Source organism: Girardinichthys multiradiatus, chromosome 5, assembly GCF_021462225.1.
Source record: "Girardinichthys multiradiatus isolate DD_20200921_A chromosome 5, DD_fGirMul_XY1, whole genome shotgun sequence".
In the NCBI taxonomy this organism is placed as follows: Eukaryota; Metazoa; Chordata; class Actinopteri; order Cyprinodontiformes; family Goodeidae; genus Girardinichthys; species Girardinichthys multiradiatus.
In genome coordinates this window covers 42869141-42895613 of record NC_061798.1, presented here as the reverse complement: position 1 = coordinate 42895613, position 26473 = coordinate 42869141, and the positions used below count along the sequence as shown (strand labels likewise).

The 26473-nt window shown below is 39.5% G+C and overlaps 1 protein-coding gene across 1 annotated transcript in view; it reads left to right on the top strand.

Moving 5' to 3' along the window:
• The window catches only part of dchs2 (dachsous cadherin-related 2), a 46930-nt gene extending 23474 nt beyond the window's left edge, over window positions 1-23456 (top strand). The window contains exons 11-20 of the mRNA XM_047366560.1: window positions 5728-5862; window positions 6842-7051; window positions 9649-10509; window positions 10594-10707; window positions 11888-12099; window positions 12182-12333; window positions 14505-14635; window positions 14733-15019; window positions 16989-17130; window positions 19400-23456. Of these exons, the coding sequence (XP_047222516.1) occupies window positions 5728-5862; window positions 6842-7051; window positions 9649-10509; window positions 10594-10707; window positions 11888-12099; window positions 12182-12333; window positions 14505-14635; window positions 14733-15019; window positions 16989-17130; window positions 19400-21996 (4841 nt within the window). The 3' untranslated portion in view covers window positions 21997-23456. The remainder of the gene's footprint in view (window positions 1-5727; window positions 5863-6841; window positions 7052-9648; window positions 10510-10593; window positions 10708-11887; window positions 12100-12181; window positions 12334-14504; window positions 14636-14732; window positions 15020-16988; window positions 17131-19399) is intronic.
• The last annotated feature ends 3017 nt before the right edge of the window (window positions 23457-26473 follow it).

Here is a 26473-nt window from a genome sequence, read left to right as displayed (position 1 = left end):
TCTCAAACCCCCAGTCGGTCGTGGCAGATGGCCGCTCACACTGAGCCTGGTTCTGCTGGAGGTTTCTTCCTGTTAAAAGGGAGTTTTTCCTCTCCACTGTTGGTACATGCATGCTCAGTATGAGGGATTGCTGCAAAGTCAACGCCAGTGACTGTCCACTGTCTCTACATGCTCATTCAGGAGGAGTGAATGCTACAAATCTCTGACTCGATGCAATCTGTTGGGTTTTCTTAGATATAAAAACTTTTTATCCAATTTGAATAAATAACTGAATCTGACTGCACTGTTCAATGATTAGGATTAATTGGAATGTATGTACCTGACTGTTGTGAAGTGCCTTGAGACAACATGTGTTGTGAATTGGCGCTATATAAATAAACTGAACTGAAACTGAATTGAAATTGAACGGTGCAAAATATACCTGTTAAGTTCAGACTAACTAATAACTGTGAAAACATAAGGGATTATTTCCATTTGAACTATTTTTAAAGGTATTTATACTTTATACTAAGTTTTTAAACATTTCTAGAATTGCAGGCAAGTCCAAAAGTGCTATATCTGTTCAGTATACTCACATATACTGTTTTATTTCTCACCTTCTCTGTTAAAACGGATGTAATGTGATTTCTTTATTTATTAAACATATTTCTTATTATGGATATCTTATAACATTTAGCAGCTTTGAAGTTATTGCTAAAATGTTCTCCTCTCTGGAAATTGCAGTTTTTCTGGAAGGTCCCTAGATGGCAGCACCTGGTTGTCGACCAAATGCCTCCCACCTAAAGATCCAGCATAAAAACAAACTGAGATACATTAAATTAACATGATTCCCAAACCTGTTTAAAATATCCAAACAGCCAAAACACAAATGGTTTCTGCAACTTTCTCAGTTTAGTAGTTAAAATGTTGATAAAGTTTATGTCTTATATGGTAAAATAACCAAACTCTTTTCATGTTTAGTTGACTATCAGCATAATCTGGAAGTTAATTTATGGTTACCTTTATTTTTAATAATGCTGTAGAAGTTCAAATTGATCAGAATGTTTCTTCACATGTCCTTTTACAAGAGTCTCTTTCAACCACAATGCTTATTTTACATCCTACTAAATCTGAGTCATATGATCCGTATTTGTAGTCACTGATCAACGGCGTTTATTTGAACACGTGCGCCCATGCTCCAGATTCCCATTCTGTCTCATCACTTTGACAGTCCGGGTCTTTTTAAATGCTGGAGGTGGAAGATGTGCAGCCGAAGGTTCAGAAGGTGGGGAAGGGTTGCCTTGAACTAACATTCCTGTGAGTAAGAATTGTCCAAGAACAGCAAGCACACAGCTCCTTTGGGAGATCTGAACGGTCCTCTCTCGTGATGATTGCTGTAATCCAAGCCATCTGTGCCAATAGGGGTTGCTTTTTATGTTTTTTTCTCATGCGTCTCCCCAGATCGCCTTGGCTCGCAGTTCTGGCTGCTCTCCCACCATCTTATTTGATTATCGTTTGTGCTGCTGTTTTCCATAACCTCCCACCAAAGATATCCATTGTTCTGTGCCTGTGAGGGTCTCCTTATCCTGTTCCCGCATGTTAAGCAGTCGTAAGAAATGTTCAGTCTTAAATAAGGATGACGGTTTAATTTTGTGCTGCTTGGCACATTCAGGCTTTGATCTTGATAGGGAATGTCATGATTTATAGGGTAGGTTGACGGCAAAATCCATCTCAGATTTATTACGTACACATGTTAAGTTACTTTAAAAACAGTCTCAGTTGTCAGTCAAATGTCCTCAGCAGCATAAAGAATGTGTTGTTTATGTTATGAAGACGTTTGTAAATCTGCAAAAAAAGTACCGCTTCTTAGAATTTGTAAATAGTCAACCTTTTCAAACTGTACTTCAGCTTAAAACAGCAATCCAGACTGGTCTGCCAAATCCGTTAAAATACTGTGTTTCTCCATTTCTTCCATAAAACCCTGAAATTCCTCAGCTACAGTAGTACTGCAGAATAACCTTCATCTGGGCTGTGCATTTTTATTTTAAATAGATGTATAGTATTACATATAGTAGAAAGTTGCCAACTTTTTAACAATAGGTTGAGTGTGTTGCATCAAAACCTTGAACCTTTGGTGATACATTGTGGTCTTCAAAGGTTTTAAAACTTCTAGAAATTCTTTTTAGTTTGCTTGCAAACTAAATGGACAAAGGGCTGCTTCTCAACTCTAAAAACTACGATTTACTTGGATCTGCCACTCTCAGTTTCACCAAAAGCTGGCTCGGTGAACACATTTTACGCACTTCTGATGCCGGGCTTCCAGCTGTTTTGAGTGGACTCAGGAATCAGTGTTACAGAAGGCATGTAGCCCTCACCTGGAGTCATTTTTCATAGGCTCTAAACTTTTTTTTCACTAAGGGAATTTCCCTTGTTTGTTTTGCCACCGTTTACATCCCACCAGCAGACTGCACTTCAGAGGCTGATACACAGCTGGCTGAGCTGATAACAGACCAGGAGAAAAAACACCCAGACTTTCTCTTCAATATTCTTGGGATTTTAACAATGCAAACCTCTCCAATTACTTTCCAAGATGCAATCAATGCAGACCAATCCCTTTCACACATAAAACGACAATAAATCATGGTTACACATTTGAGGAAGACGTTTTAGACCCTGTTTCCTGGCCCTGTATCAGAGGCCAGGAACAAACTGAACAAGGAGATCAGGGCAGCTAATGTTCCTTTTTCACTAGTACTCGGCGCGGTTCAGCACGGCTCTACTTACTTTTAGGCGGTTCTTTTAGTAACAGGTACATGAACTGTTACTATTTTTAATACCTGGTGGGATGTGGTTCCAACAGCGTCAAATCATGCTGTAACCACGACGTAGGTAGGGTGCGGCATTACTAGTCACAGCACATTTTAATAACTAATATGTACTGATCCAGAGAGCTTTGTCTTGCTGTCCGCAGCCTTCTCTGGTTCTCTTCTTTCTCTCTAAGTCTGACATCAGCCATGGACTGAGCAGCAGGTCCACCATTGTTGTGTTTGTGTCACTAGAAGTCACATCATGTTGCTTTTTTGGAGTGTGGGGTCACCTTGCTATTGACAATCCCACATTGAGATGCTACTCAGTTGTAATGGAAGATGAACCAAACCGTGTAGAGCCAACCCGAGTCGAGTAGAGTAGGTACTGGGCACAAGAGAAGCTTCAGCGAGAAGCTAAAAAATCAGCTTCTCAGCAGATGACATGACATCAGTTTTGATTTGCCTACAGAACTTCACCACAAACAGGAGCCCATCCCCCCACCCTTAGCAGAATCCTAGCCTGGCAGATGACCTTAACATTTACTGCAGGTTTGAGAAGCAGCTGTTCACACCTCCCAAAAACTCATCCACATCTCACTCTGACACAAAAGCTACTCATGTAACAACTACCCTCCTCCTCAGACCACCTGCCTAGATTTTAGATCTCAGAGGAAGATGTAAATAGGCTCTTTCAGTTTTAGAAGGCCAGGAAAGCTCCTGAACCTGACAATGTCTCCCCCTCATGCCTGACAACCTGACCAATTGGCTCCTATCTTCACTCAAATCTTCCAATCTCTGGAGGTGTGTGAGGTTCCCTACTGCTTAAAGTGCTCCACTATCATCACGATTCGCAAGTAATCCATCATAACAGGATTAACGTCTGTGGTCATAAGTTTGCAGATGACTCCACTGTTATTGGTCTGATCCAACACTGTCAAGAGCCTGCAAATAGACAGGAGGTGGATCGGCTGGTTCATTGGTGCGATCGGAACCACCTATAGCTTAACCAAGACAATCAAAACAGTGGAGATGAAGGTGGACTTCTGAAGGACCACTACTGTGGATCACTTCTGGTTGGATATCTACAAATACAGTAAATTCCTCCAGGTTAGAAATTACAGTAGATGTTTTTTTTTTTTTATCTAAGGTCAAAACAGATTATAGCTCACCAACTTTCTTCAGATGTTTTGCACATCTCAGACTGTGTAAATGCACAATATCACAGCGTTTCATATTGTCTACAAAACCCAGTTAAATAAGGTGCCCAACTTTAACATTTCAGAAGGAAAAGCTCCAATATACTGTTTGTTATACTCTAAAATTATTCCTTCATTTAATGTAACTACAGTATATAGGAGGCTTTAGAAGCCCTTCTTCCATGATCAATCAATAAGAACGACTTGAGGCTGAGAGAGAGCAGTTGGTGTTACACAGCTCTGCAAATAAAGAGGGTTTTACTTTCATCACAAAACAGACTAAATGATTATAGAGCTGACAATGGAAACTATCTTAGGCATCTTATATCAGCATTTACCATGGTTTCCACAGTTAGTGCTGTTAGCATTGCTATTAACTAGTGCTGCACAATATCAAAAAAACATGATTACGATACTATTGGGGAATATTACGATGACAATATCCATTACAATTAACCCACTTTTTCTTGCCTCCAACACTGCAGTTTCTCCATAATTTTCTGTGACCTTTAGCATCTCATCCAATAAAGCCATGCAAATGGTTTAAATCAAGGGCAGTTAGAGACCATCCAGATATACACTATATTGCCAACAGTGTTTGTCTGTCTGCTGTTACATAAACATGAACTTTGATGACATCCTATTCTTAATCTATAAGGTCCGATTAGCTGATGGACCCACCTTTGCCAGCAATAGTAACTTAAACTATTCTGTAATCATCTTCCACAAGGTTTAGGTTTTCATAGTTGGATGAGAAAATAAGAATGGCTGCCTCCGCTATAATTCATCTTAAAGCTGTTCAAAAAGTTTTAGATCAGGACTCTGTGCAGGCCAGTCAAGTTTATCCACACCAACCTTTATACTTCTGCAGCTGTGAAAGTAATTGTACCACAGGAATTCATTCATTTGGTGGTGTGACCCAATACCTTTTGCAATATAGTGTATTATTGTCATCCATAGTGTGATTTCATGGTTCTTGAAATAAGATATCCAACCAAATATTGCATCTAAGCAGTCCTTTGCAATTGCACTATTGCAAACACTAATGTTGCTATACTGTTTGCGATTCAATTTATGGTCCACCTCTGCTGTAAACCTCAGTCTGCGTATGTTCTCTCTGGATTTAGTAGACCCTTACCTTAACTGTGAGCTTCATGAAAGAAAGTCAACATTTCGCAATCAGGTACTGATTAATATGGTCTTATAAGTAATAAAACAACTTTATTGTAATATGTTTAGCTTTCTATTAAGTCTCCCTCTGTAAAAAAGTAGCAGGCTGAATGATCATCTGGCATACTTCCAAAGACAATAGAGTTTTCTTTCTAGAAACTTCTCTGACTTCATGTTTAAACACTTCACTGATACTGAAAATAGCTAACTTTGTCACTTCTTTACGCAGTAACCACATCCACACCTGGAAGTGTTGTCAGTTTCACCTGTTAATATTTAGGTGTTGGCTAACCCTAGCTCATTATTGGGCTCAGGCCTCATATTTCACAGTTAAGCAGCTAAACAAACAAAAGAAACATTAATGAGTAAAATAGCAGCCAAGGTTTATAGAAAACCTCTGTAAGACCTTTAGATAACAAGGTCTGAGTGCTTGGAGAGAACAATTATTAAATGATGTTTCCTCAAGGCTCAAGATCTTTTGCACATACATACATATTGATTGGTGTACCTACTATTCATCAATCTATTGCCATAGACATAACTGCTGAAATTCATCTCATTTGTCCTTCATTCAGAGGAGAATGCTGTGGTGTGGTACAGTCTTCTGCCAGGACCTGGCTATGAGCTCTTCAGCATCAACCCTCATACTGGTCTGATCACCACCACGTCCCACCTGGACAGAGAAAAGGAGCAACATTTTACCCTCAGAGGTACAACACTCTACTACATTCAAACACTGCTGAGTTTTCTTACAGATCTGAGTGACTCCAGGCTCTGGAAAGAATCAGCCCTGTAAGATTCAAACCTGGGACTTTTTACCTGTGGGTGAACGGTGCTTGCCACCATCTTATAATGAAGCTCATAAGTAAACTTCTTTAAAAATCTTTTCTGATCATTTATTTCCAGTGAGTTGTTCTCAGTTAGCAAAGTATTCAAGGCAGCTGACAGTTGTGTCGTTCAAACGATAACAGCACAATCTGATTACACTTTAGTCAACGTGTCCCTATCTGTTTCTCATTCTCAACCCTTTTCCATGCCAGAGACATAAAAACGTCTGCCTTCTACACCAGGCTGAACCAATCCTGCAGACTGATTTATGTTAAAGGAAACTGTTAAAGGGGCTGAGCAGTACATATATGTATATATATATATATATATATATATATATATATATATATATCCAGCCTGAACTACTGCATCACAGCACGTCCAGCCTTTTGTTTACTTCCACTCTCACGTGGGTGCATGTGGTAATTACGTTCATCCCATCCAGCGGTTGTAAGTGATTAAAAATGCTTTCACATGTTTTAAAACAATATTTGAACAGTCGCCAGTAGGATGGACAATTAAATCCAATAATAAAATCTAATGACGGGAAACCCTAAATGTGCTGAAGTCATGCCAAAATAACACAGAATGGTTTTTTGGGGGGGGAAATACAAAAATACATGGTGACAATTATCCCAGCAGGAAGAATTTGCAGAGAAAAAGTTATTTTGACTCTGTATTATAAGCTGTCTTGTTACACTTTTTAGTATTTCTAAATTTTTTTAAAGACTAACACTTCTCAAACTCTTGGTCAGCAAAGACAGGACAGACCCAATATTTCCCTCTGAACACCAAGTTGTTTCTGTTACGTTCTGTTAAACTGTCTGCTAACTGTCAAAGATTTGTGATTCCTGTCTGCAGTCCAGGCTCGTGACAGCGGCACTCGCCCTTTGTCGGGGACCGCCACGGTCTTGTGTTCTGTCCTGGACGACAATGACAACCCTCCAGAGTTTATGCAGCCATTGTTCCGGATCAGCTTGCCAGAAAATCTTTCTCCTGGAGTTATATATGCAGCTCTTGCCTTTGACCCAGATCATGGAGAAAATGGCACCATACATTACTCTATATTAGGTAGGAAGCCCACAAATATCTCAAGCTGTTAAAATGCTGCATCGTAAGTGTCGATAAATGGAGGGGCTGTATCAGCACCAACTCATTGTGTTCGTGTGCCTTGAATGTTTTCACATTTTGTCACATTACAACCACAAACTTCAATTTTATGTGACAGAGCATCACAGAGTAATGCATAATTGTGAAGTGGACAGAGAATGATACATGGTTTTTCAAAATAAATTTCAAAAATGTACTCAGCTTCCGTAAGTCAATAGTCCCACCTTTTACTGAAGGCGACGGTGGCTCAGTAGGAAGAGTAGTCGTCTTGCAATCAGAAGGTTGTGGGTCTATTCCAGCTTCCTCCTGCCATATGTTGATGTGCCCCTGGGCAAGGCACTTAACCTCAAGTTGCCTACCGATCTGCGTATCGGTGTATGAATGTGTGAGTGTTAGTGAGTGCAATTGGGTGAATGTGGCTCTAGTGTAAAGCGCTTTGAGCGGTCTGTATGACTGGAAAAGCGCTATATAAGTTCAGTCCATTTACCATTTACTACAATTAAGTGTTAGGTGGGTTTCTGCATGACGTCAAGAGTTACAGTAGGCCTGTTGGCTGCTTCTCTGATTTATGTTCTCCTTGCCTGGCCAGTGTAAGTAGATGGACATGTCTTGGTCAGTTTGCCATACTCTTTCCATTTTCACATGATATGTTGAAAGCTTTGGATACTGTTTTTAGACCTATCCCTGCTTTACTCTGCTCCCCAACTAAATCCTCCTTAAAGGTTTTCAGATAACCATTGCATTTAAACTGGGATAAAGGAACAGATTTATTGACTATTTACTAATTATCTATCCTCTGATGACAATTTGTTGCACTTGATTTTACTTAGGGCTGACTTGGGTTAAATAGAAATGCACATAAACTGTGTGTCATTTTCCTGAAGGTTGAGATTTGTGCACTTTTTTAGTGTTGGTGCGTCACCAGAAATCCCCCAAAAATACACTGCTCAAAATAAAGGGAACACTTAAACAACTCAATATAACTCCAAGTAAATCAAACTTCTGTGAAATCAAACTGTCCACTTAGGAAGCAACACTGATTGACAATAAAGGAGTGGTTCTGCAGGTGGGGATCACAGACCACTTCTCAGTATCTATGCTTTCTGGCTGATGTTTTGGTCACTTTTGAATGTTGGTGGTGCTTTCACACTCGTGGTAACATGAGACTCTACAACCCACACAAGTGGCTCAGGTAGTGCAGCTCATCCAGGATGGCACATCAATGCGAGCTGTGGCAAGAAGGTTTGCTGTGTCTGTCAGCGTAGTGTCCAGAGCCTGGAGGCGCTACCAGGAGACAGGCCAGTACAACAGGAGATGTGGAGGAGGCCGTAGGAGGGCAAAAACCCAGCAGCAGGACCGCTACCTCCGCCTTTGTGCAAGGAGGAACAGGAGGAGCACTGCCAGAGCCCTGCAAAATGACCTCCAGCAGGCCACAAATGTGCATGTGTCTGCACAAACGGTTAGAAACTGACTCCATGAGGATGGTATGAGGGCCCGACGTCCACAAATGGGGGTTGTTCTCACAACCCAACACCGTGCAGGACGCTTGGCATTTGCCAGAGAACACCAGGATTGGCTGGAGAAACCGTGGAGAGCGATCTGCTGCCTGCAACATCCTTCAGCATGACCGGTTTGGCAGTGGGTCAGTAATGGTGTGGGGTGGCATTTCTTTGGAGGGTCGCATGGCCCTCCATGTGCTCACCAGAGGTAGCCTGACTGCCATTAGGTACCGAGATGAGATCCTCAGACCCCTTGTGAGACCATATGCTGGTGCGGTCGGCCCTGGGTTCCTCCTAATGCAGGACAATGCTAGACCTCATGTGGCTGGAGTGTGTCAGAAGTTCCTGCAAGATGAAGACATTGAAGCTATGGACTGGCCCACCTGTTCCCCAGACCTGAATCCGATTGAGCACATCTGGGACATCATGTCTGGCTCCATCCACCAACGTCACGTTGCACCACAGACTGTCCAGGAGTTGGCGGATGCTTTAGTCCAGGTCTGGGAGGAGATCCCTCAGGAGACCATCCACGGTCTCATCAGGAGCATGTCCAGGTGTTGTAGGGAGGTCATACAGACACGTGGAGGTCACACACAATACTGAGCCTCATTTTGACTTGTTTTAAGGACATTACATCAAAGTTGGATCAGCCTGTAGTGTGTTTTTCCACTTTAATTTTGTGTGTGACTCCAAATCCAGGCCTCCATTGGTTAATAAATTTTATTTCCATTGAAGATTTTTGTGTGATTTTATTGTCAGCACATTCAACTTTGTACAGAACAAAGTATTCAATGAGAATATTTCATTCATTCAGATCTAGGATGTGTTATTTGAGTGTTCCCTTTATTTTTTTGAGCAGTGTACATTACATATTGTGGTTGTAATGACAAAAAAGGATGTGAATACTATTTCACGGTACGGTATTTGTTGTTTACATGTTTTATTTGCTGTGTTTAAAATATGCTTGCACTGAATGATATTACGGTTTTATCTATTTGTACCAATAGAAGAAATTGTGAAAACTTGAACTGAACTGCAGTCTTTTATTATCTTCTTTAGGTGAGGACTACGGAGGTCGATTCAACATCAACAGTGAAACTGGTGCGGTCAGCACCATGCAGGTTCTGGATCGGGAGGAAGTACAGAACTACACTCTTACCATTCAGGCTCAAGATTCAGGTCCAAAGCCTCTCAGCTCCTCCTCACACCTTCACCTTATCCTGCTGGACCAGAATGACAATGCCCCATCCTTTAGCCGTGAGAGCTATCACGCCTCAATCAGTGAAGGCTTACCATCTGGAGCTGAGGTCCTGCAGCTCAGTGCCTTCGATCCTGATGAGGGGCCTAATAGGGACGTGACCTACACCCTAACAGAGGACAACAGCCATGGGGCTTTTTCAGTGGATCCCTTTACTGGAATCGTTCGCACTGCCAGGTCTTTGGACAGAGAAAGCCGGGCTCAGTACACCCTCAAAGCTGTGGCCACAGACAGTTCCACTCTTGGCCCACTGAGCTCTGTGGCATCACTGACGATTCAGATAGAGGATGTGAACGACAACTTGCCAATCTGTGAGCAGAACCCACTTAACGTGTGGGTTTCATTGAGGACTCAACCTAATCAAATAGTGACCACGGTGACCGCTACAGATGCTGACCAGGGTGAGAATGGGACAGTTCAGTTTAGGTTATCTGAGCAGGAAAATCTGTTTGACATCAACTCTGATTCAGGAGAGATTTCACTAAGAAGGCGAGTAAGAGCAGGTTTCTCTGGGAGAAAGCTGCAGGTCCTGGTTTCAGACCGAGGACGTCCTTCCCTTACCACCACCTGCCTGGTGTTGGTCCATCTGAAAGGCGAACATGAAGGGCTTCAGTTCACAAACAAAGTGTACAATGCTACCGTCAAAGAGAACAGCAGAGCAGGTACTTTTTATCACCTCTGTTCCTAAAGTTTTCAATAAATAACATAAGAAAACTGGGAACATTTTCATTTCCTCTATTCTTAAGGTACTTGGATTGTGAAAGTGGAGGCCAGTGAAGTCACCATCAGCAGACAAAGAATAACATACACAATATTTAGTGGCAACGAGAATGGAGTGTTCTCCATAAACCATTACACAGGTAATAAACACATTAAAATAATGTATTATTCCATTCTTTTTCTTTCAGAGCTGCTGTTGTTACCTTTAATGTTTTTAGATTAGGTTAGAGTATGCACAGTGCTTCACAACTTTTTTAACATTTTCTTTCAAATTACACCTACAAACCTTAGAGTATTTTATGTAATAAGCCAACACAAAATAGTTCATAATCCCAAAGTGGAAGTAAAAGCATACATGGTTTTCACGTTATCTTTTACAAAATAAAAATCTGAAAAATGTTGGTATGTGTCCACCAGTTTTGCAAATCAAGAGGCTGAAAGTTTGGCCAGTTCTTTGTAAAACTGCTCAATCTCAGTCAGATTGAATGGAAAGCGTCTGTGAAGATGTGGCCACCACCATATATTACTGTACTGATTGTGTTCAGGGTTCAGGTGAAGTGTTAGTTTTACTCCACACAGCATTTGACACGCCTTCTTCTTGTGGCAAGCTACAAAGGAAACCTCTTGTTGCTTTCATTAAACAACGGATTTTCTCCTACACCTTTTTCATTCAGGCCAGATTTGCAGAGTGCGTTACTAATAGTTGTTCCGTATTTCTCACACCTGAGCTGTGGATCTCTGCAGTTCCTCCAGAGTTACCATGGGGCTCTAGGCAGTTTATCTGATTATTGTGCTCTCTGCCCAGCTTGACAGTTTAGGTTGACTCAGTTTACAAATGACAGGACTTCTGAATATGGTTGGACAGGATTTTATTTAGGGGTATTTCTGTAAAGAGGGTCTTATACAAATCTACATCATACTTTTCAGATTTTTAATTGGAAAAAAAAATGAAATTTGTCTTCCAGTTCACAAATGTACTACTTTCTTTTGGTCTAGAGCATAAAACCCCATAAAATGCAATGAAAAAACCATGGTGAACTTAAAGGGGCACCATAAGTGTGTGCAATCCTGTCATCTTGTTTTTATTTTCATGAATATTCAGATGAAACCAGATAAAAAAAAGTCTGACCTATTTTAGGTACATAAGAATTTAATAAAAAATAATTGAATCATTTATTGAATCTTAGCTCCAGTCTATGCACTATATTGATGGGACTGAACCATTAGCACACCTAGAAGTAGTTGTGTTAACACAATTCTCAATAGATATTGTTTAAGGAGCAGCTTTTTTGTTAATCGGCATCTTTTTTCCGTATTTAGGTGAGATCCGAGTGCAGAAAGAAAACTCTCTGGACTTTGAAGCGTATCCTCACATCCAGCTGGTTGTTCTGGCCGAAGACGGGCTGTACACGGCTTACTGCAGGGTCTCCATCATGCTGTTGGATGTTAATGATAACACACCGCTGTTTGAACTCAGCAGCTACAGAACAGCTGTTTGGGAGGGACAAGTCCGCACCACCTACGTCACGCAGGCACGGACACATTATCTATCCTTTAGGTAGTTCCAGTAAGACCTGTTTGATGATTCTCATGTCGCCGTTTCCTGTGATTCAGGTGTTTGCATCTGATGCTGACAGCGGCGAGAACGGACAGATTGAGTACTCCATCCTGTCCGGCAACATTAATGAAGCATTTATTCTGGACTCTGTGAGAGGCATCCTTGCCACTAATGTCCTGCTGGACCGTGAAATAACTCCCTCTTACAAGTAAGCTAAACTCCCATTAACAAGTATTAAGATTAGTTCTGCTGCTTTGGGTGCTTTAAAATAAAATCAATTTAAAAATGGAAATATTTATTTAAATGTATTTAAATTAAAACAAAAGTTTTTTGACCCCATGTTTTTAATGGTCAGAATTACATTTTAGATAATAAAGCATGTTGTGACTTGTTAAAGATATAAAATACCACTTCCTGCTGCATTTCAAATGGGTTTGAAATAAACACTTCTGTGATCTAGTTAAGACATATGCAAACTTATACAAAACTTTTTTTTACCCACTTCTCCTGTAAAATTATATTATATATGAAATATTTATTTTATACTAGAATAAAACAGTTTTTATATAAATTAGGATTTAGAGACAGAAAACAAGACGTAATTACCATAAGAACAGATAATTTAAGCTGCACACATTAAGAACTCAAACTCAAAATGACAACAACAATGTGATTAATAGTTATTAAAAATCTGTGTCAGCAGTTCTACTCCACTCACAGCTCCATACAACTGTAATATTTTGAGATAGATACTGACAAATGACCTTCAATGGGAATTATTTGTGTTTTTTTCAATGAGCAGTAGAACAGTCTTGACTATGCTGCAGCAGTTCCATTATATTCTAATTAGTACTGATTTATATCGTGTTCATTTTGTATTTAAAATTCAGAATTCTGAGTTCCAAGGCGGTCAAATGTCATGGATAGCCTGCGGGGATAGCATGTTGTAATCCATGCTTGGAAAGCCAGAGGTCCCCTAACTACCCTGAGTTCAGAATTCAATATGGCTGCCACAAGTATGGAATGTAGTCAGAGTTGCAGGAATAAATTGCTTATTTGCACTTTTGACAGTTTTTATTACATCAAACCTGAAGTGGTGCAGTCAATCTGTCAGGATGTGTTCCTTTTCGTTTTTGAATCTCTAGAATGAAGAGAAATTGATTATCAGCCTGCAGCTGGAGCGCTCTGCTCGAATGTGCTGTCATTTCCAGATCTGAGTTATTTCTTCCAAGACAAATTAAACTCAGCATTGATGGTCGTGATATTAACTACTATCAGTTTAGCATTTGCAGAGAAATGCAGGATTTGTAAATCTTGGAACTGTTTCTGGCCATCTTTCTTTTCTCCTAAAGATGGAAGAAAAAATTATGAATTGAGAGTTTCAGTCATCAGAAAGTGGGTGCCAACTTTTTCCAGACAGACATACTTTATAGAATCACCATTTCCTTTAGTTACAGCTGCCTTTTGGGGTATGTCCCTATCAGCTTTCCACACCTAGAGACTAAAATGTTTACCCATTTGTTTGCATAACTACTCTGTGAACATACATTTTTAAGTGTTGCCACAGAATATCTGTCCCAATCTGAAGTCCACCCTCTTGAAAGTTTTCTTCCAGATTACCCTCCATCTATCTTCCTGTCAATGCTGATCAGCTTCTGTTTCCCTGCTGAGGAAAAGCATCCTGACAGCATCATCACTCACTAGTAAAAGTCATATGTGTGGAGTGTAAGACTACTAGTTATTCTCTCAATAGATTCTCCCACCTCTGCTTTGAATCTCTGCTGCTCCTCCAGGATTATAATGGTTGCTGTAGTTAACTTGGCTGCTTCTCTGATAAATACGATTCATGTCCAGTCTGTCGGTTTAAATTGACAGCCATTTCTTGCAAGGTTTACAGTTGTACCATCCTCTTTCCATTTTCAGATAACAGGTTAAACAGTGCTCTGTTAGATGCTTAAATCTAATGATACTGTTAAAAACCTAACCCTGCTTTAAACCTCACAACAACGTTAACCCTGACCTGATGCGTTTCTTGGTCTTCATGATGCTGCTTTCTTTCTAATGTTCTCCAGCAAACCTCTGAGGCCTTAACAGAACATTTAAATTTATACTGAGGTTAACACACAGGAGGAGTCTGACTACTGGTTAGGTGACTTCTATCATAATGAATCAAAATGCACAATGCACTTCTCAGATTATTTTCCTTTTATTGCAGAATTATACACCACATTGTGTTGGTCTATTCAATAAATACCTAAAAAAATACAGTCATGTTTGTGGCTGTAGATTTAGATTAAGGGATACGAGTACTTCTGCAAGGCACCCATTAAATTACGTTCGGATAAGTGTTATCACAATCTTTCCGCCTTTATATTCCAGGCTGATCCTGCAGGCAGCAGACAGGGGGAAGCCTCCACTTAGCAGCACTGCCACCATTAGGGTCCAAGTGGTGGATATCAATGACAACAGCCCTGCCATCCCACCCATGGAGCCCGTGTATATATCTGAAGGTAAGCCCAATCCTTCTCAGTGAACCCCTTGTCTTCTGTTTTAAATGACCGAGATCAGAACTCCACCTTCAATGCTAACTTTTTCCTCTCTCTTCAGCTCTACCAGGAGGTTATGTGGTCACCCAGGTAACTGCGAATGACGTTGACCTCAGCTCAACCATCACCTACAGTTTTTCAGACAACAGTGGCACCAGGGATCCCTTCGCGATTGACCGCTACACGGGTGTCATCACGTTGACTCGAGCTCTGGACTACGAGGTAGAGAAGGAGTACACTCTGGCAGTGTGGGCATCAGACTCGCTCCACGAGACCAGCGGAGAGGTTCAAGTTCAAGTTCTGGATGTGAATGACAACAGTCCAGTCTTTACACAGGTCTCCTATCAGGTATAAATAAAAGAGGAATCAGACAAAAGGTTCATAAATTATAAATGTGAGTTATTTCTATGCTATAAGATTTTATTACCAATCTTCATTACTTGCTAACTATAAATTCCAACTCGACGGCTTATTATTAAAGACAGACAACTACAAATGCAATATGGCCAAAAATAAACTTTCTGTATTGAAGATTTGTATTTTTGCATTTAATGTGAACTCTAACTCACTCTCTACTAAACCCTGCATGTTTCATTTATAAGTTGACTTTTATTGGCCTCATTGTTACCCACTTCTTCCAGTTGTAATACTGAGAAATTATTTTGTTTAACCCCTTTAATGAAAACTTCAGTGTTGACTTTGGAAAACTCTCTCCAGTTCTTTAAAAGACATTAAGCTGGTAGTGTAATACTACTTATGATGAATACACTGAACATTATACCATACTGTATGTACAACCTCAGATCAACAGCAATATAGTTTGTTGTTATATGTCTTCTTTTATTTTTAACATAGAGACGTTGTATGTGGACATGCTAACATATCCATCTTCTTTTTGAACGTTTCAGTTTCTTAAGCTTTGATTTTAGATTTTTTTACCTCTTTAACTGAGGTTTGTTGCATAGGATGACAACAAGAGAAATTTGTCCAAAGGATGATGTTTTCCACTGTTGGAAACATTCACGAGGGTTCTACTCAATATTAATTAAATATTCTGTCTCCAGTGTATAATGGTGCACCAAGATCATTAAGATAATTTCTAGAGATAAACAAAATTAATACATTTGCCAAGTGCCCTTTTTATAAAATGAGGTCATGGACAAATTGAAGTCTGAAGAAACAATGCATCCAGCAATCATATTGTGTTTTTACTATAGAGGATGCTGAAGCTGATTTAATGACACCAGTTAAAGTTCTGAGAACACCTCAAGGCTTTTATTGTGAAAGTTTGAAAGAAGTGGTGTCTCAGTTAATCTGCTGTCTTGATGCTATAAAATACAGGCTCGTCTAACTGCTTTAGACATAAAGACTATAATATTTTGGCTGGTCCTGCAGATTACAAGCAGAACCTCTGCTACAGTAATGATTGTCCAATAATTATGACAAGTGGGTAATGATCCAAACAGACAAACCAGTCCATTCTGGAGACCGCTAACATCAGACTAAGAGTTACCTTACTTTTATTAATTATGTTTTTAAATGATTGTAGCAAACGTCAGGAATGTTATTATGTTAACCATTGGGACCGTTAACTGTTTCACCCCGATTGGGTACACTGAAGTATGTTAAAATATCACCACTTTGCTCTTTTCTCTTTAAAGAAAATTGTCCCAGACGTGTCCAAGTTTCTTTAGATGTACCTTCCTAAACTTAAGCCATGTTCTTCAGAGACTGAAAACCTCCCAAAGTCACACTTAATGTGTATTTTTTTAAGTTGAATGTCATGAGCCTGAGACCATTGGAGTCTGAGATTTAGCTCTTGTGTTTTTGCTTACTTTGAACTTACCAGGATGTCCTCTCCTGAGAAATGACAGCTGTCTAAAGTGTTTTGCATCCACGAAAAATAGATTTAGAGATTTAGCAAAAACATTTAGCAAAGAAGGGCTTTACCTTTGGCTTGTTAAAATCAATGCTAGCTTTCCATCTTGGCATTATGTTAACAAACACCAGGATTCTCCAGACCTGCGAAATTACTTCTCCCTGTGTAGTAGTGGATCTGGTTACCAGCCCCTGGTTCCCCCTAGCCCCTAGTTTCTGTCAAGCTAAATCACATACAGCTAAATCATGTTTTCTTAGTTTTTCTTTTGTAATGCAGGTATTTACACTGTAATGTGTTGTATGTTTGAAATACATTGTATTTCCTAGTTTTAAGATCTGGTAATGACGCTAGGTTTAAAGTTTTAATGACAAACTTTAAACTCAGACATTTGTACTGACTCTATTTTATGATTCTTCTGTTGTGTGTTTTCTGTTTTAGGTGGAAGTGTCAGAGCTGGTCTCAGCAGATACTTTAGTTGTCACTGTTGCTGCTACTGATGGTGATTCTGGTCTTAATGGCGAGGTCAGCTACAGACTGCTTTCATCTCCTCTTCATGCCTTCTACATCCAGCCAGACAATGGTAAAAAAAAAAAAATGAATTTACGATGGAGTTAATAAACAGCAAACCATAATTTATTTGTGTGGCCGTATAGATCTGTTAATATTTGGTAGTTTACTTTTTGTATTGTCTATACATTTCTTTTCAGCTTTCAGCACCGAAGGTTACTGAGAGTTTGACTGCTGCCAACAGCATATTATCTAGTGTTTATATTTTCTTGAGCAAATTTAGCAAATTATTGAACCGGAAAAAGGAGAGGGCAAAAAGGAGTTGTGGGGCTATAGTTTCTCAGAAAATCTATAGCTTTGGTCTTGTGCTGCCTTGTTAAAAAAAATCATTTAAAAAAGCTAAAAGCAAAGAATTTCTCGTCAGTCTGGTCCGTCTTTGTGTTAATAAAAAGAGGATTGATGCTCCTGTATCATGTTTCAACATGTTTCAATATGCAGTGAAATTTCTGTTCATTCATTAATGGGGAGAACATCGACTGGAAATGTGCTCGAACACTAACTAAAGGTTTATGACTACAATCCAACAACATAACATGGTCTCTTCTGTGATATCAAGTCTTTTTTTCTTCCTGTGTTCAGTGTTCCTCAGTGGACGGTCCTGCTTCATGATGCATGTGCTCATCATGTACAGAGGTTTAAGTGGCAGTGAAGTGGAATAAGAAATTGTTTGGTGAAACTCTTTGATGCTATCCCAAAAGAAAATTGCTCTTGCAGTCCGCACATGGTATTCATTTAGAAAGTTTTTCACAGGACATGAGGTTGCACTGCAATATCTAATGACTACTGCAATTTTGATGAAACTCCAGCGACACATGGTCAAATATTATCATTCTTTTTCTAGGAAATCAAAATAAACCCAGTGATCATTTGCTTATTTGGTTAAATCAAATGTTTTAACAGTTTATGCTGTGGGGGGTTATGGCCCAATGAAACCAAGTATCTGACTTTTTAGCAGTTGTTTTGCATAATTATCATCATAAAACATTTGTGAACATCTGGATCTTATAAAATTAGGGATGCCCTGATTAAGGATTTTCTCTACCTGATTGCCAAAACCAAGTTTCAGTCCAATAGTTATGCTACTTTTGGACAGTTTTCCATAGGATCTAAATCCAGCCAGTGGGGAGGTAGATTAATTGTAAAAAAGTTAAATATTTTTAATAATGAAAACTTACTTCAAAAGAGAAACATAATCCAAACAAAAACAATCGATTGGCAGGGTCAGAAACATGGCAGGTAGGCTGGTACTGGCAGGTACTGAGAAACTAATTGACAAAGTGAAAGCAACTAAGTATGAAACACAACACAACACAGGGCAGAATTCAACAAGAGAATGACTAAAAAACAAAAGTAGACAAACTCAGAATCAGGTGTGACAGAAAACATGAAGTATATAAAACAGAGTATAAAAAACAGACTCCTGAAATGAAACAGGAATAGAAACAAATTATATCCTTATTCTTCTGAAATCATGCCTCTGACAACTGATGTTTGTGGCTTTTCAAAATGGCCACTTTGGAGTCTTTGTACTTTCTATACTCTCCCATTTACTCTGTTTATAGTAGGTTTTAGAGCTTTGTAGCCTAAAATTAAAGACTGCAACAGTTCACTAATGCCCCTCTTCCATTAGTACCTGCTCAACTTGGGCCGGCTCGGCTCTGTATGTAATTTATCAAACTCAAGCGTACAAGCTAGAGGACGTATGAGCTTAATAGCTTATTTGCCGAACACCAAATCATAGTAACAATCTGCCATAGGCTATCAAATGACGCATTGGGAAAATACAAAGGTTAGCCAGAGTTTGGTGAAAGAGAAGCATCAACCAAAGTTAAAGCCGGGCTGCTGCTGAATATGTCCACCATCCCACTGGAGGTTACTACATGTAATGTTGTGAATGTAGACAGTAAATTGAAAGGAAACAATACTTATGGATGTTTTTGGTTGGTTTAAAAACTTTGGTCAGAGATTGCAGCTCAGAAATGTCCAAAACACAACAACAAAATCTGGAATAACCAGTGAAGGACAGATGGGAACTTAGTGCTTCCAAAGACATGATGGTGATGGATTGACCAACTTGCAGAACTAACAATAACGGAGCTAGCTTAAAAAGAAAGCCAATTTACAGCAACACCCATTAAAGGAGAAGTTTCCATAAATTGTGAACTCAGTCATGTTACAATATAGAGCAATTATTGTAAACTGTATTAATAACTGTACTAGACAACTAGAACCAGAACAATCTGAATGAAATCAGTTTACTAATACACATTCTGTAATTGCAGGTTCTGTTTTCACCAACAAGCCTTTAAGGGCCATCACAAACAGCAACCTGCTCAATCTTCTGGTGGAGGCAAGAGATCGGGGTGATCCCGTGCGAGCCACAGTCACCTCTGTGGACCTGGTGATTCTAGACTCAAATGATCATAAACCTTTGTTTCACCAAGATATTTACACACTGACCGTTTCTGAGGATACACCTACAGAAACCACCCTGCTCACTCTTTCTGCACACGACGAAGACTGGAGCCCAGAAAATACCCATTTGGACTATGCCATCATCAGCGGAAATGAAGAAAAACGATTCTGTATGGAAGTGAAAATGACTTCCATTGAAAATGAAATGAAAAATGTTGGAAGACTAGTTTTGTGTAGCTCTTTAGACCGTGAGACCACGGAGTATTATGAACTGACAGTAAGGGTTTCGGATCGAGGAACGCCTCCCCTGAACAGCTCATCAACCATTAAAGTGACTGTTACAGACTGCAATGACAATGCTCCCATCTTCTTTAGCACAGAGTACCATGCACAGGTGAGTGAAAGCAGCCAGATAGGGACCAGCTTGGTCCAGGTCAGTGCTTGGGATCCTGACCTGGGTATCAATGGCCTTGTGCATTATGAAATTATTTCTGGGAACAGTAAAGGTCACCTCAAGCTGGACCACCAGTCTGGTCTTTTGGTTGTTAACCACACACTTGACTATGAGGCAGATTTCAAATATATTCTCACCATCAGAGCAACTGATGGGGGGCAGGCATCAGAAAACCATAATGTTGCTTTTACAGTCGTCTTTATCAAAGTTCTGGATGAGAATGACAACACTCCATACTTTATGTTTCCCACTGTTACCTGCTCAGTGCTGGAAAACCTACCAGCATTTTCTCATACATGTTCTGTCCACGCTGTTGACAAAGACTCTGGGCCTTATGGCCAGCTGACCTACTCGATTATGTCTTCTTGCTTCATGGACTATGGCAGTGGAAGCCCAGAGAGGAAGGAGGCTTTTGCCATTGATGCCCTTACAGGTGACATTCACACCAGACAAATATTTGATTACGAACGTGAAAGTGAGTACTGCTTTGTAGTGGAGGCCAGAGACAAAGGTGACAAATCAGCTACAGTAAGAGTCCAAGTGGCCATAAAGGGAGTGGATGAATTCAGTCCCATCTTCACTCAGAAGCAGTACCACTTCCTTCTTCCAGAAAACACCAAGATTGGGAAGACAGTAGGTTATGTGATGGCAATGGACCACGATGGAGGGGTTGACGGGCTGGTAGAGTACTCCCTTTTGACTTCATCGCCAGTTTTTTCAATTAATGAAACAGTTGGAGCTATCTTTGTGTCTGGTCCTGTATATCACAGACGAATCAGCCATACCAGCAACGATCTGGTGGAACTGGTTGTATCTGCTGGTAGTCCCAGGTTGGGTTCTAGAACGGCAACTTGCTTGGTTTTTGTCAATATTTCCAGCTCAGCTGAAGCACTTATTGGGGCTCAGCTTGATTACCACATACTTAGTCTGAGTGTGTCGCTTCTTTTGAGCCTCTTTGTCCTTGTCATCTTCATGGGCTTATTTCTCAGATGTCAAGTTAAAGAAGCTGCTCTGAAAAGGGCTACTGCCATTGCTGCACAACTGCACCACATTACTGACTCTTCTAGTGAATCCAACAGCCAGATGCAAAGTACCGTTTCCTTGCAGGAGTTGACGCAATCCGAAAGTTTTGTTGCAAAGAGAGACATCTTAAACCCATATACCCAGTCAGATTCAAGTGGCCGTGGATCAGCAGAGGGTGAGACAGCTGAAGACCAGGAAATCAAGTGGATCAATGAGTTTCCCTGCTATAAAAGAGATGAATTCAGCCAACAAACATCAGAGATTCCCAACTCTACCTTAACAGCTGATAATATCTCCTGCCGCTCTATTGATGTAGGACCAGAACATATTTTATCTATTTTAGCCAAGGGCATAGCAAGCACGGAAAGTCTCCACCATTTTAAAGAGGAAGGAGGAGGGGAGGGATTACTTCCTGCTATAATTAATGTGAAAGATTTAGAGGAGTCAACAGGGGTAAAAGGGTTTGCCCTCCTTTCCAAGGCTCAAGCCCCTGCAGATTCTCTGACGTCACTGGTGTGCCTTGAGGAGCCACTGGAGGGTAGTTACAGCTGGGACTTCCTTTTAGACTGGGAACCACACTTTCAATCTCTGGCTGCGGTATTCACCGATATAGGTATGCTCCCCGATGAGGTCCTTCAAGGAGGCCATGAAGACTTTGCTTCAGAGTCGAGCTCTCTCATGTACCCGCCACCACTCATAACCGGAGTGGCTCAGCCAGGCATTCGGACTGTTCCTCCAAGAAAACCTGGACGAGTACCAACCGTGAGCAGGAAGTCTTCCTACCCCAAATATGCTTATTCTCCTCTAGCCAGGAACACAGGACTTACCCCGTCAGCTATGACACCCACTTTCACCCCATCGCTGTCCTCTCTTACCATTATGACTCCCAGCTCCTCGCCAGTGGTCTCAGAAACCGGAGTGGGGGGGATCAGACTTGACTCAGGACCCCATACTGCAAGTCTTTTGGAGGCTGAAATCCAAGTGTAGGCATGGACAATTTTAAATATACACTACATAGCTTAAAGTATTGGGTCACACCACAAAATCAATGGATGCCATGGAAATGTTACAGTCACTTCCATGGCTGCAGATGTATAAAGTTCAAAATGGTCCATCAATAAAATGGACCTTATAGATTAAGAATAGGATGTCATCAAAATTCATGTACATGTAAATGTAGACAGACAAATACTTTTGGCAATATAGTGTAGCAATCAGTCCAGTACTCCACAGATCACTTGAAATATTCTAGAGCTATCCTGCCCAGTTTGAGTTGTTGATATTTTAAAATATGCCTGATCATTTGTCCAGTATCGTTCCAATGTCTGTTTTCTGTAAAACCATTCTTAGACCAAGAGTGGCTTCCATAAGCCACACAACGCTGCCATGAGTAAAACACAAATTAAACCATTTCAGTGTGTAGGTGCATCCAGCTTAGTGGCACCTGCGCAGTCTTGTGTGGACTTTAATAACACTGTGACAAACTCACACTCCCAATAGACATACGATATCTATCAAACTGCTCCGGACTGTTGGTTGGTGTAAAAGTAGAGTAAAATCCACACTGTAGAGCATCTCACCTCATTTTCTGACTGTTATTGTTTTCTATTTTGTCTCACAGTATCGATCTGCTTGTTATTTTAAAATCTCTGCCTTTTATGCTTGTCTCACTGACTCCTGTAAGAAGCTCAGGGCACGCCGCTTTTGGTCTAAAAGCCACTTAATTGTTATTGTGAGTCTCTCCTGAAGACGGAGACTGAGGGCAAGGATGTAGTTAACATTTTAGACTGCTTCCATAGCTCACATCTTTAATAAATCTGAACTAATAGCTTTAAAAAATAAAGTCTGTCTTGCATTAATTCTTTTAACTAATCACAATTTAAATACATCCAGATTTTCTTTTTATCCAATAACTGAATGGAAATAAAACACTTTTTATTGGCGTTTACAGTGGTAACTTTTTCATGATTACTTCGACTTTAACAACCAAAGAACAGCAACACATTTTGTAATTATGTTTCTCTCATCATAAAATCAGAACATTTTTGCCCCCCTCTTCTTTTAATAAATGCCAACATAATTACGTGCCGGGTGAAGCTAATTTAAATTTATTTTTTTGATCACAAGCCTAATTTGATGTTTTTCATTGTTAAGGGCAGTAAAAGAGTTTATGTGTATTCACACGTCACCTAACAAAACAGAGTACACATTGCACAGATTTAAGATTTAACATTAGGTTGTTTTATGGTCACTGCTCATAAACCAAGTCCAGGTTTTTGTTTTCATGAATAGATGATCTGTTTGCTTCTCTTTTGTTTCTGTGTTTGCTGACCAAATGGCACTCTTTTTTTTGTTAATTTCCATTCTTTGTCAAGCACTTTATGTACAAACTGTAGATACTTTTTGTCTTTGAATATTAATAAATTTGATGAGAAATTTCCAATATAGACACAAAAAGTGTGTGTTTTGTTGGCAGTCCATGTGAGTGTTTGGGGCTAGTATGACATATACAATCTGCATTTTTATTTAAGATCCAGCTAGCTTTTTTTGTTAATACAAACTACTTCAGCTTCTCATACTATATGTACGTTTATAACATTATGAAGTACTCCAAACTAAGGTCTTTGGTTGGCAGCACTAAACATTAAAGGTTGCTACCTCTTAGTTTTTATTTTGTAAAACAGCAATTAGCGTGTTACTCCTCAAATTGTTGAAAAGTTAAAAAATCAGGGAAACTTCAGATATTTTTTGGGACAATTTCCTTTTATGTGAATGTTCTTTTTAGCATTTAAAGTATTTAGATCTTGTAAACCCCTCATCACCAACCCCAGTCCCACTGGGTCTTTGGCAGACATCTCAACTTAACTTAATAATATTTTACATTATACTTTATATTAGCAGCAGCTAATGCATATTGTCTGTTCATGTACTAAGATACAAACAAAGATACAAACTAAATCTTGCATTTTTTGTTTAAAGCTTTGCTTAGCACTGCAGCACAGCAGGCAACTACATGAATTTAGAAAAGTAGCCTTTCTCCAACCATGACATTATTTATGATCCCTTTATTGTTTGTTCCAATCTATTAGCCTTTTAGCTAGATTATGTTTAGTGAATGTATTCAGCAGTCTGGTATTGTTAAGAATATTGCTTTTATATTAATGACTGATAGACTTAGTGCTAAAAGTTCCTCGAGCAAAGACTGGAATGCTTCAGAGCTAGGGTACAGGGAATTAGTTTTCTTGTCTGTGGTAGCAAGATGGCCATGAGCTTGTTGGACAGTAGGTACATCATCTGATTAGTGGATGTTTTAGCTGATTTTAGCTTTTTAAAACGACTCAAACTGAAAATATTCATATCAGTGGGATAAAGCCCCATGTTGGTGGTCTTCAATTTCACCTCAGACTAAGTTTAGTGCTGTTTTGTTCAGCTGAACAATGCATGTTTTTCTGTGTGATTTAAAATTTGTTTGGCCTGCTGTCTGTTACAGTCTGACAGACCATTTGTGCTGCTTTATGTAGATGTTATGAAATGATGTTATTTACTCAAAGAAGAAAGTTACTCAGTTTTGCGACAATATGCCTGTTTTACTGCTTTTCAGTGGCGCAATTTGAATATAATCCAGATTTGTCTTCTTTTTTCAATCACTGTCTAGGTCCACTTTTAAAAAAATATTCTTCTAAATACACAAGCAGTGCTGCCCTCATGTTCAACATTTCTTTGTCCCCTAATGTTTTCCTACTGAGATGTCATTGCAAATTGTCAAGTGGATGTTTAACAGGGCGGGGGGGGGAAACGTTTGTTAGCCCTATGGGGCTCCTAAATGGCCTGGAGCCTCAAGCACCTTGCATTTCAGTTCCCGAGCTGCTGCTGAGACTGAGCTGCTAAAACAAGACTTGCACTCAAATGTAATGGTTTGTATATTGTTTTGTGGCATGCTCAAACACTTTATGATTTTAGAGTTATTGTGGTGTAATGAACCTAGTAACCAACCTAGTTTTCGACTAAAACTGACAAGTGGATTTACATGTCGAAGTTCGAAAATGCCTTTCACAAAGTGCCTGTTTGTTTCTGTGTTGGAATCCACATCATGGGATCAAGGCCAGTTGAGAAACTGAAATATATTCAACAGACATATCTCACTAAATCGCAACAGCTGGTTTTGTACCAAATCTTTAAAATATGTAGTTAAAATGAATGCTGCTGTAACATTACCGTAAAAGTGTTTCTTCGGTTGTTTTAATATGTTGCAGATATTCCATCTGAATTAGTTTTTTTGGGAGACATAAAAACAAAACAGTACATCACAGCTTATTGGTGGAAAGAAATACATTCCTGCTTCATCACACCTTGTTTATGGTGACTTGTGCAGAATGGACGTTGAAGCGCTGAAGGAATTTCATTTACTTAAGAAAATGTGTTTTGTATGGAACCGCAGCCTGGATTACAGCTGATAAATTGATAAACAGTTTTTTTATCCAGTACAAACTTAAAGCCTTTCATTTTGAAAAATGTGAAGTCTAATTTAATATAATTTGAGTAGTTTGATGCTGGTTTTGTTGCTTTGATTGAAAAATACAACTTGTTCACATGTTGCAAGTTTATTATAATTTCCATCTGATGCTGCTTGAGCAGTTAGTGACTATTCTGAAGTACTCATATATAAAAGATGGTAGAGATTATATCCTGAATTAAGATGGGAAAATGAAAACAATAAGCAGAGAGAAATTGTGCAACTTTAAATGATTATTTTCTCCTTGTTTTACACACATAATCTTTCTGAGGTAAGGAAAACAACATTCATTTTGATTTCATCTGCATTGTGCAACTGATTAAATTTCCTTCCAAAAATATTGCTCTGTTTTATAATTACTTGTCTTGATGACCAGGTGCGCAATATTAAAACCATGCATGACTTTGCATTGTTTTTGTAGTTTTGAAACTGAGTAGGAAGTTTGCTCCAACACAAGCCTTGGAAAAATGCAGTCATAATGCAGTGTCACCACTGCTGATATTCTTCCCAAGCCCCCGTAGCAAAAATCTAATTTTATTCTTATGTAGTCTGTCATTGTGGTGGTCTATATTTACTGGAACTCATGTTGTGAACCAATCAAACAGCCATCACAAAGACTCAACAGAGCTGTTTCACTTTGATTCATTAGATTTTATTCATACAACACAAATAAAAAAAAGTTTCTTGTCATGAGGCAGACTTGCCATCATCATTCGGCTGTAACGCTTGGGGTTTGACACTTCATTGTGTCCTTATGTGGTCTTATGTGTTTCTTGCAACATTTAAATAACTCACCAAAGTGTTAGGATGAGGGTAAGACTAGAAGAGAAGTTTTTGCTGTGCTACTAATATGATTTGACACAAAATGCATAACAAATTCCCATTGGGCCTCAACACCATTTTCAAACTATCCAATTTTATTAGACCAGGCTGTAAATTGTCATTACTTTG